Raw genomic sequence first — 12,339 nt, forward strand, 5'->3', positions numbered from 1 at the left:
AACAATTTCAGCTGAGGTGTTCGACAATCGATATGCAAATGACCTGAAAATGGGTAAACTGATTTCATGTGTTACAGATGAAGGCACACCTGCAAAAGAACTTTACTAAATTGACCATTTGTGCACAGGAGAATAATATGCTGATAAATACATCAAAAACTAAGCATATAAGATTTGGGAGACAAATTGAAAGGTGAATATTTAATACAGCACACAGTAATTAAAATGGTAGATTCACTTAAGGACCTGGGTATATGGGTAGATCCAGCGTTGAGCTTTTCAAATCATATCATATATATTTTCTAATCATATCAACCAATTAGTTAATTATAGTTATAGAACTATAGGTTGTATAAAAAGATTTATAAAGTTTAGAAGATCAGAAATGTTGAAGTCATTATTTGTTAGTTACATCAGACCCAAACTTGAGTAGAGAATAACAACATGGAAACCATATAAGAAAACAAGCATGAATAAACTGGAAAGAGTACAGCAGAAATATAACAAAGGCATCCATAGATGTGAAAATGTAAGTTATTATGAAATACTAAAATATCTGAACTTCTACAGTGTCTCATATAGACATCTAAGAGGATATCTTATTCAGGTATATAGGGCATTTAGAGACAACTATCTCTTGGAATGTTTGGGTTTATCAAAAATTACTAGAGAATCATCAACTTATGTAGAAGATTCTATAGGAATGAGAACAGTACTGATTGGTTCTCTGACAGAGCAGCTGATGCATGGAACAGTCTACCACATTACAGTAAAACAAGTACTAGTTTAGATATTTTTAAGAATAGCCTGGACACTTACTATGGGAACAAGTGTTTTGGCATATTGCCAGCCTAGAAGGGCATTAATGCCCTTGCTTGAAATATTTGTATGTATACACTAAATTTGACAATATTAAAATACTCTGTTTATTATTATAACTAGTTTTAAACATTTTTTCATGTTTGATAATGTTTTATATCACCAACTTCAGGGGTGGCTGTGGGTGGCTGTATGGCACTGGTTTGCCAACCTCATTTTATGCTGGTGGGAGAAAAAAATCCTCACTAAGTTAAAGTGTTTTCAGACAGTGTCACTATATAGGCATTTTACTGACAATTTATCCTGGTGTACTAGCTTCCTCATGGCAAGAAATACAAGACTTCAAGGCTCACCTGTAGGGAAACTAGTTTCAGTAATCTTCCTGGTATACTAGGCAAGTTTCTGTAGTGAAACACTTTAGTGCTTATTTGATTAGTGGCATGCTCACTAACTCAAACAAATATTGCTGGACTCCTCTCCCCCTTCCCCTGAACTTTCTCCCTCCATTCCTCTGAACTTTCTCCCTCCATTCCTCTTCTCTCTTTTTAGCAATTGTTAACACGAAGAGCTGTAAAACTGTACAGAACTATTAAGCAGCAAGTGTTAGGTTGCTACTACCTGCATAATTTCTTACCTCAAGGAACTGCCTACTCTTAACTGTTCCACTGTCTTGTGGCACACATTGCTAACTGATCGTTTCTACTGTGGTCAAGCCTCAAAGTTTCTGCCCACTCCATTCGCCATTGCTTCACTTGGGCTCTCTCCACTCCCCTACCCTACCCCCATTCCCACCTACTCCATTACCTTTGCTGTTAACCATCCTTACCCCACCCTCGCTGATCCCCAACTTCCTGTATTCCCCAACCAATTGCAACCTGTCCCTCATAAAATAACCCCTCCCACTTCAACTCACTACAACTAACTCATCTCACCATTGCTCACTGCTCTGATCCCCCCCTCTAGCCGACTATTACTACACACCTTCCCTCTATCAAACATCTACCCCCCTTCATATTCTCATCATCTTCCACTATGTTCCTCCCTTTCTTCTCTTCCTAAGCAACCTAACGTCCTACCACATTCAGCTTAACCTACTCCCCTCTTCTTTCACATCCTCTCATAACACAACTGAAACCAGCAGCCACTACACCTCTCTTTTTTCTCCTTCACTCTTCTCATGTACCGAATTCAATCTCCCCCAAATAAAACTGTCTCCAAAATGCCCCTCATTCTACATAATTAAACAGAAATTTCACTCACCCTACCCCTATACATCACTTCTCTTCCTTCCACTAAACATCCTTCAACTCTCAGGTGACATTCTGCCAAACACTGGCCCATGCTCCAATTCATCTAGTCCTACCTATACCTCACAAACAGTTCAGCAGGTACCTAAACCTAGTCTCAAACATCTCTCTCTCTATTCAATCAATATCCATAGCATTCTTAACAAGATAACTGAATTCCACACCTGGGTAGCCCAGTACTCCCCCAACATAATTGGTCTTTCTTAAACGATGGCTCAAACCACATAATTTAGACAAAGAATCCCCCCCCCAACAAGGTACAACATTCTATGCTTGGACAGAGTGCACAAAAAAGGCGGAGGCGTGGCCATTATGTACTCTCACCTTCTATGCATATCTCCCCCAACTAACCCTCCCCCACTTTTACCCAGCTGAACTACTGCCAACTGCAAACTCAACAATCATAAAACTCTAATCACAGTCCCCTTCTATATACCCCTGGGCAGAACATACCCCTATTAGAACAAATCTTACAGTGGAAGTCTGACAATTTACATAATGAAACAATAATACTAGATGATGTTAATATCAACTGACTCACCCTCATCTCTAACTCTCCCACCACCAGCATAATCCTATACAGATACACCCAACTTATCTCTTCACCCACTTTTCATCATAAACCCACAAATACCTGCTCTATTTTGGATTGGATACTTGTCTCTAAGCCTGACCTCTATCACTACCCTGAATCCCTACCAGACTCAAGTCAGTGACGACTCCCATATACATGTCCAAAGATTCTCCCCCCGCCTCTCTAGACCTCATAAATGTAATGAGTGCCGAATGCTAACAAACTTCAACCTGGATACATTCAATAATTCTCTCTCTGCTATTGACTGGTCTTACCTTTCTTCCCTACCTCTAGATGAAGCTGTCCTTCAGTTCAACTCCATCTTCCTAAATATTCTGAACTCTCTTGCCCCTTCAGAACCGTCAGAGTCAAATCATGGTGTTCCCCTTGGCTTTCCAATTCTACTCAGTCTCTTATCCATAATAGAGATTGTGCCTGGAAACTCTGGACTAAGATTAAATCTCCCACACATTACCAACAACAGAGGGAACTCTGAAATTTAACCAAAAGCACAAACTCTGACAAAAAGAACTATTGCCCCTCACCCCAAGATACTGAACCCAGGGAACCCTAAAACATTTTGGAATGCTGTCAACAAAATTCTCCACCCAGGAAATCCCTCAACTCCCAACCCCTGCCCCAATAACACACCCCTTGAAACTACTTCAATTTTCAATTCATACCTCACAGACACCATCAGCAAACTTATGCAAACCGTCCAACCAACCAGCCCCACACCCCCTACCATCCCCAACTACAAAACAGTTCTTTCTCACTAAAACCCATTCAAACCAGCTACATCAAAAAACTTATCAAACAAACCAGGTTGCCCTTCAGCTGACAACCTGCCACCTCTCTTCCTAAAAGCTGCTGCTGACGGCATGGCATATCCTGTCTCCATCCTCATAAACCACTCAATTAGTGAATCCACTGTTCCTGCCCTCTGGAAAAAGTTCTACACTATATATCAAGCCACAAAGGTGGAAATTCTGTTGAGCTCTAGTTATCGACCTATTGCCAACACTGTCTCCCCTCTCCAGAATTCTTGAGCACTGTGTTTATAAACAAATCTCAGCTTATCTTACTCATGAAAACTTAATTACCCCTACTCAACATGGCTTCCGCCCTCTCCACAGCACCACTACTGCACTTATTTCCTTTACTAACTCCATTTCCCTATCTAGAGACAGTAATAAACTATTGTCTTGCATCTTTTTAGATCTCTCCAAAGCCTTTGATACTGTTTCTCACTCCATCTTCCTCTCCAAACTCTCTCAACTCAACCTCTCCTCAGCAACTATCTCCTGGTTCAATAGCTACAGACAGACTGCAATCTGTAAAATAGCGCTTTGCTCATTCTACTTTTCTCTCCATCAAAATGGGTGTCCCTCAAGGCTCTATTTTAGGCCCCCTCCTTTTTAACATTTTTACTAACCAATTTCACACATCCCGTCCTCAGTCTTCTCTCATACACTACACAGATGACTCCACCATCATTTCTATTGCTAACAGTCCCACTGACCTACTAACCCTGACACAAACATCCTTCAACCTCACTGAAACATGGCTTACTAACAACCAACTCATACTAAACCCTAAAAAGACAACATTTCTCTTCCTCCCAAAAGCTGTTTACCATCTTAAATCCTCATTCACCATCTCTTCCCTCAACAACATCATGATAATAGTTGAATCACACACTAAACTACTTGGAGTAATAGTGGACAATCAACTAAAATTTGACCTTCATGTACTTAACTGCATCAAGAAAAACCCACCGAAAGCTTGGTTTGCTCTACAGAAACAAAAGGTTCCTCACACCCAACTCCAGGATCTCTCTAGCCCAAGCTTACCTTCTCCCCAACCTCTTTTACAGCTCTCAATTTTTAACCAACTTACAGTCTTCACTTCTTTCCAAACTTGAAACCACCTACAGTAAAGTTGCTAGATTTGTAACCAATCTGCCCTCAAGATCACACCACTGACATGCTTTCCAGACACACAGCTGGCTAGAGTTTCCTAACCAACTCTTATTTACCAAACTTCTCATTATCCATACTATTTTGAAGGCGGCCTCCTTCTTGCCCTAACATTTCCTCACTTGTCTCTCTCTATAAGCCCCCTCGATCCCTCAGAAGCGCTGACTAATGTCTCTTACAAATTCACAAACCTAAAAAATCTACTGGATGGAATCTCTACAGCTACTTACCTGTTCTTGCATGGAACAAGCTCCCCATGAACCTTATAAACATTTCCTACATCCACAAATTCAAGAAAACTCTCAAAAAGTACCTTAATAGCACATGGATTTGCCTCTGTAATCATCCCACATGAACCCACTCCTTTCTTTATCATTATCCTCTCTATTCGTCCCTTCCCTACTACATTAACTCCCTTAACTGCTCTGTACTGTACAATTATCCTCTGAAGATAACCCAATGTGTTACATAAATTTATTCAAATGTTTTATTGTATATTTCTTTGCTATGTTTTTTCTTCAATGTTATAATGCCACTTAATATATTGTATTGTGGAGCTTTATCTACATTTATTTAACTGTTTTATTGCAAATTTTTCACTGTATTAATCTTCAGATTTGTAAACTTTTTTGCTTATTTGTACTGTGGAGCTTTTCTCCCCAGGCCTCCACTGAAAAGGGGGTTGTGCTCAAATGGACTATCCTGGTTAACAAATGTCAACTAAATAAATAAATACATTTGGAATGGAAGTTATGAAGAGTTTGACATCTTTTTTTTTAATATTAATTCAAGTATAGATTTTGCTTAATTTTACTACTGGCAGTAAGGGAGAGGTACACTTTTAAGATTTAGAATTAACTGTTAATATGTATCACAAGTGATTTTACTCTAACGGTTATGAAAAGAAACATTCACAAATAATTACTTGGACTTCACTAGTCAGCATTCTAGATTTATGAAGTTTAACATCGTTCGTGGTCAAACTATTAGATTATCTAGGATTATTAGTGAGGATGACTAATACTTTAGATTCACTTTTGAATTTAAGAATTTATTTTTAGCAAGAAATTATCCAGGTGACAAAATTGATGAAATAATTAAAGAGGTCCTTAGTAACAGATATAACAAAGTCTCTGCTATATTAAAAGCAGGTTTTGTACCCATGGATGCACATAAATACACAGATAATGATTTTAGTGCATCTTTTCTGTTACCCATTAGTCATGAGGGATTTGCTCTTAAATCAGTACTGGTGGACAATTAGAAAGTAATACAAGGTAATCTTAATTTAAGTAACATTGTGGGCTCAAGTCTAACACTTTGCCATAAAAAGACAGGCACTGAAATCGGCAGAGAGGCAACTTTTCTAAAAAGAATGAGATTAAACTTAAAGGAAGCTTTAAATGTGAATATTGTAAACGTTGTAGTCTTATTAGTACTGGGTTAAGTGTTTTAAAACAATCAACAGGGAATTTTTCTTCATGGCTATTATAACTGTAAATCAAGTAACACAATTTATTTTGCTACATGCATTTCATGTGAGTGTTTTTACATAGAAAAGAATAATAGAAAGTTTTCTAAAAGGATTAGTGAACACAACCAAGCTAATGTTGTTGTTGTGTCTTTCGGCTTTTCCCGGTTAGGGGTCGCCACAGTGGAACTCCGGTCCGCTAATGATTGGCAGCAGATTTTTACGTGCCGAGTTGCCAGCCCTGACGCACAACCTTCAACAAAGGTATGTCCATTCACGCATATCTCCACACAGAAGACACTTTAGCTAAGAATCGAACAGGACAACGTCTTACTGTGAGGCGACAATGCTACCGCAGCACCACCACTGCAGTGAACACAACCAAGGTAATAAGAATAAAAACACAAAGCATTCTGTAAGGACTTTTGTAAATTTGAGTTTGTTGTGTTAGAACAAGTTGATGCCCATTTAGGTTTAGATATAAATAATATTCCAGAAGTAAGAGAATTAAAGTGGCAACTTTCTGGCTGCAGATATTTACCCACGACTGAAGGAGAACTTAAAATATTAAGTTTGTTTTAAATATATGTTTAATTTTAATGAGGTGACATTACGTCATTTTGAAGATGTGATCTTATTTTAATAGAGTCATAAGAGCATTTTAAGTTATTTAAACCTGAGTGAAAATGTGGTTGCTATTCTGAGAAAGTTCTAGTATTAAAGCATGAGATCTGTGAGGATGAGTTATATGCTACATTAGGGAGTAATAAAAGGAAGAAGGGTTTTATGAATGAAAGAAAAGCTCTAGTAGCCTTGCAAAATAACACCAGCATAATGATTAACCCAGCTAATAAGGGTGGTTTAGTGGCCGTCATGAACAGGACTTATTATGTTGATTGTATTAATGAGATGTTACAGGATGCTATGACCTATGAGAAGATGGGTTTTTAAAATATAGAAGATATGGAACAACAGTTAATGGGAATACTGAATGAGTATTTTGAGAATGGCTATATGACAAAAGAGTTACTCTACTATTTAGTAGTGTTTAAACTACTAATTCCATCTTTTAATGGCTTACCTAAAATTCACAAGAACTCTTTGAAACGTCCATTTAGACCCACTGTAGCAGGGACAGGATGGGTGACTGAGCCCATCTTAATCTGTGTGAAGAAATATCTCCATCCTGTAGTGGAGTTGCACTCCTCTGTGTTAAGAGATTCTGAACATTTTCTGAAAGACTTGGATGTGTTTTTTTAAAGAAAATACAGATATGGGTACATCTTCACTACTATTCGTTACTATGGATGTGACCTCATTATTTACATCTATCCCCAATGTAGAAGGGGTGGAAATGGTGAGAGAGATTTTACTTAGACAAGGACTGTATGATTCCAGTAAAGTGGAATTACTGTGTTCTTTAGGAACTCTAATATTGGAGTACAACATTTTTGCCTTTGAAGGCAAATACTATAGACAGGTTTCTAGCATAGCTATGGACACGCCATGTGCTAATAGCTACGCCAACCTGGTCATGGTAGGGGAAGGAAAGTATGTTCTGAATTCATCATATAGTGCACATATCAGATTTTATTACCAATTCGTGGATGACTTGTTTATAATATGGTTAGGGATGCAGGAGCAGCTCTCCTCCTTTATGGAATTCGTTAACAACAGTACACCATTCTTAAAGTTTACCTCTAAATGTTCCTTATACTCCATTGATTTCTTAGATATTGTAATATTTAAGAATCAACATGGGGAGTTTCAAACCATGATGCATAGGAAAGACAGTTTTCATCCTACTTTTGTGCATCAAACTAATATGCACCCTAAACATGTTTTCAACAATGTATTAAAAGCACAGATGGTTAGCACAAGTAGGTTAACAGTGAATGATATGGATTTTGATAGAGAATTGGAACAAATGGAGGCTGATTTCATACAAAGGGGGTACAAGATAGATGATATACAAAGGATGCAAGAATTAGTGAGAAAAATAGGGGTACAATGGGTAAACCATATTTTTTCCACACAATGTGAAAAATATGGGGAAGGTATGGGCAAGGTTATACGAAATGAGGTTCACGCTAACTTACTCCACTGATGACCAACAGCTTAAAAACATATTTGGAAAGTACTGGCATGTTCTGCAAGTAGATCCCAAGATAACAAGTCTAGTTGGGGCAAAACCTAAATATGGCTAAAGGAATAAGAAATCACTTGGATATAGATTATGTTATTCCAGGCCTGTAGATAGTGCAGGTGGCATGGAAATTGAGAATGGGATGTGGAAATGTGGGTATTGTGAACACATAGATGAAACAGATATGTTTATACATCCAGTCACAAGGCAAGAGCATAGGTTGATGGCCTGTGCTGATTGCAATACCAAGGATATGGTCTACCTAGCACAGTGTGATCCTGACCCTCATTCTAAGTGGGCAAAACCAACAGGCGACTTAGGGAAAGAGTTCAAGATCACTTATATTGCCCATAGAGGCTTGAAACATAGTGCAACAGCCAAACATATGAAAAACACAGGCAATGAACATAAGTTTAAGGTTTTAGTCCTTGAGGTTTTGAAGCAGAATGACAGGAAAGGGGACATAGTTAATAAGACAGAGCAGGTGGCACTTAGGTGGATCCTGAGGCTGAGAGCACACTCATTCTCAGGACTGAATGACCATATTTCGATTAAGCCTACTTTAACAGCACATACGTTGAGAAAATAATATTTGTGAATATGTGCATCATGGTTTTTATGTATTTTTTCTGTGTTTTATATTTTGTTACATGTTATATGCTATTTTATTACATATGAATACAGTTGCAGTTTAATATGTTTTTATGATTGTTCATGAATATGCACATAGATAAATACATGTTTTTATAATATTGAATATACATTTTATATGTATCATGCCTTTAGAGTATGGTGATTATAAGGTTAATGAATGTATTATCTGTTACCTAGTGACATAGAATGCACATTGCCCTTACTGAATCTTTAGGTTGATGGGGGAAGTATAAATGTGGAATGTATGGGGGAAGTATAAATGTGGAATGTATTTTTGGATGTTATCTGATGAAGCAACAGCGTTTGTGAAAGCGCTCATCTTATTAAACGACATCTGGATTTTATATGGTGGTGATTTATTTATATATATACATACATACACACATACACGTGTTTGTTTATATATACATGTGTGCATGGTGTGTATGTGTAGTTGTGTGTTATTGGTTTACTCTACTAAATCCTACACTATTGTTTTAAAACCGTCAAAGTAATTAAAATGTTCATTCAAGCTGGAAATTAATATTAATCTTTTTAAGTAAATAACACTTTTTTTTTTCAGTTATGCCACACATTTTTTCTCACAGCAAGGCGGCCACAGGTCTGAACCTTGATTTTTAAGCTTTCTAGAGCAGAAGTAATAGTAATTAGAGATGCTGCCGATATCTTTTGGGACAGATTGCCACAGTTAAAGTACCAGAACCAAAAAGCTGAAGTCAAATTAGTTTAATTTCCACTTTGGGTATGTGAAGTGTTGGTCCAACCGTGGATTGGCTCCCACGTTTATAGCATGGGGTTCCTGCAATTCATGGTAAGTGGAGATGGGATGCCCAAGTGGAAGAGTTTGAACAGCATAATCACAAGGAGGAAGTTTACTCTGATTTGTATAGACAGCCATTTTGTCTTTCAAGACAGTAAGACAATGGTGCTCATATTCAGAGAATTTGGCAATGAAACAGCATACTTAATTGGAGATTGCTTGCAGTGTTAAAGTGTTTTGGTCTGAGGCAGCAGCAAATAGTGGCTGGCCATACTGTAGTTGTAAAAGCAAAATGCCCTTTCCTATGACTGTTCTGAAATTGTGTAATCAGATGCCTTAACACCTCCACAAGTCCCAATTCAATGAGGACTCCACAAACTGAGTTTAGTTCCCCAATGCTAAACTCAGCTGATCACTGTTTTAATAGGAAATCACTATTTGTGTGTGTTTTTTAAGTGTGTGCTGGCAGTGATTCCTTTGTTTTTTGAAAGGCTGTTCTCTTTATTGTGTTTAAGTGACCACAAAGTTGGTATACACAAATTTAGTGTTAACAGGGGGTATGGATGCAGGAGGACACTTATTTATAATTTTGTTCTGCGGGTTGAATACTGACCAGTTTAAAATCAGCAAGTAGAATCTTCATTCAACTGAACTTCAATGATTTAAACAGGAAGCAAGAAGATGATCAGAGGACTACAGATGTGCCTTTTGGAATCAGACGAGCTACAGAATATGCCTATGCTTTTCTAATTCTGGTGTCCAAATACTGGTCAAAGTTTAAACTGCTATCAATGCTCCCAGATCTTTAATCATGACATATTTTTACGATTTTGCCATTTTCTAATTGTACTTTATGTTCTTTTTGTCAGGTTTCATGACATTACATTTACTGGTATTAAAGGCAGTTAAGTAATACTGTGCTAATTGTTTATTTTGCGTAGATCATCCTGGAGACCTTTATTGCCTCTCATATTGAAGCAATTCTGTTTCTTCAACATATCTGGTTACCCAGAGGCCCATTTTCTTTCTTTTTTTTTTTTAACTTGAAAAGAACAGTCCAGTATGAGGTGGCTGGCCCCAATACACAGCCTTTTGAAACACCACTGGAAATGCTTATTAAGACAGACAGGTAATCCCCATTACTGTGTCCTGTTACCAACCACTGCTTCGTCACTGAATTATGTATGGATTGTTATTTGGTGCCTTTTAGTTTGTCAATTATTCCAAACTCAAGATCACAAATAGGAATCAATTAAAATGCCCTTCTTAGCCTGAATTAATGTTAACATCCAAGTGAACATGTATGTGCATTTATGTAGTGAGAGCTTTCTATCCTTAAAACTGTCCAATAATCTATAAAGTAAATAAATACATATGGTATGTGTTATGCACATTTTCAATTCTTCTAATCCTGAGCCTTGCAGAGTTTACAATGGTATTTTATATTACAACCGATACCCCACTTCCACCCCCCACTCAAATTATGATCAGGTCTCAAGGAATTAAAACAAGTTTCAAACTAAAACAAAAAATGCTGTCAAAATGGTCTACTGTGAAAAAAAACAATGCTGCTACATTAAATAGCAATAATATAGAACAAGAGAAACACAAAGATAACTAACCTTTCTGCATCCTTTCAGTTCTTCAAATTCTCTTGTTGTCCAGTGCCTGTCTTTAAAGAAATGAGTACTATTCCTCTTATAGAACAAATCCCAGTTTTTCTGAGCATCCTGCTCCAATTTATTTTGTTTAAAATCACTAATGCAAGTCTTGTCATTTTCAAGTTTCTGCAGCTCCTCTGGTGTAAGGGTCCTCAAGTAGTGTCCTGTCTTTTGAAAAGGAGCATCTGTGCAAACCAGTGTGTTAGAAGCATTTTTATCAATCACTGGATACTTTTCTTCAGACTGCAGTTTGCAATCATTTAATCCATCAAATGCTGTATTGTCTCCCATGTGACCGATCCTTCCAACTCCTGCAGAGAAAAATGTACAATTTTTACAAGTGGAAACAGTTTGCTTATTGTAAAAGTAGTTAGTAAGATGTGCTGGGGTGTGTTCAGTGCAGATACTACCAAGCACACAGGGTACTAGGAGGCACAAGTCCATCAAGCAAGTGCCTTTCAAGTGTGCGATTGTGCGTGCATGTGCACACCTCAGCATGCCTTCTTACAGCTACAAAAACAAATTATATTACACAGAAACATTATAAGGATTATTTTAAAATTCATGTATTTGTGTTTTATCTTAGCTCCAAGTCATGAACTTGAGCACATTTCATCAGAATTTATTTCCATAATGTCCAAAGGAAAATAAAATGCTGACTGAGAGCTGAAATGCATTTTGTTTGCCAGAACATAAAAAAATCCTTTCCTACTTTTCTTAAAGACCACTCCTCATCTCATTTTCCAATCAGAACTAAAAGTATGTTACATGACTCTAGGAAAATGCAACTGCTATCCCTCTCTGTGGACATAAAACTTAATCTCTTGCTAACCTACTTTCTTCTGCATAACCTGTTCTGACTACTTTTCATTGTGATTCTTTCAGCATGCCAACTCTGACATCCACTCTGCATATAATCAGTGTCATCAGTGTATGGAAACAGATAACATTTAAGAAACAGGCCAGGA

At 37.5% G+C, this 12,339-nt stretch overlaps 1 protein-coding gene across 1 annotated transcript in view; it reads right to left on the reverse strand.

Moving 5' to 3' along the window:
- Positions 1-11,689, reverse strand: part of METTL6 (methyltransferase 6, methylcytidine) — a 268,716-nt gene extending 257,027 nt beyond the window's left edge. The window contains exon 1 of the mRNA XM_044064004.1: positions 11,333-11,689. Within this exon, the coding sequence (XP_043919939.1) occupies positions 11,333-11,662 (330 nt within the window). The 5' untranslated portion in view covers positions 11,663-11,689. The remainder of the gene's footprint in view (positions 1-11,332) is intronic.
- Between the last annotated feature and the right edge of the window lie 650 nt (positions 11,690-12,339).

Source organism: Protopterus annectens, chromosome 2.part2, assembly GCF_019279795.1.
Source record: "Protopterus annectens isolate FY-2018-M chromosome 2.part2, PAN1.0, whole genome shotgun sequence".
Classification (NCBI taxonomy): domain Eukaryota; kingdom Metazoa; phylum Chordata; order Ceratodontiformes; family Protopteridae; genus Protopterus; species Protopterus annectens.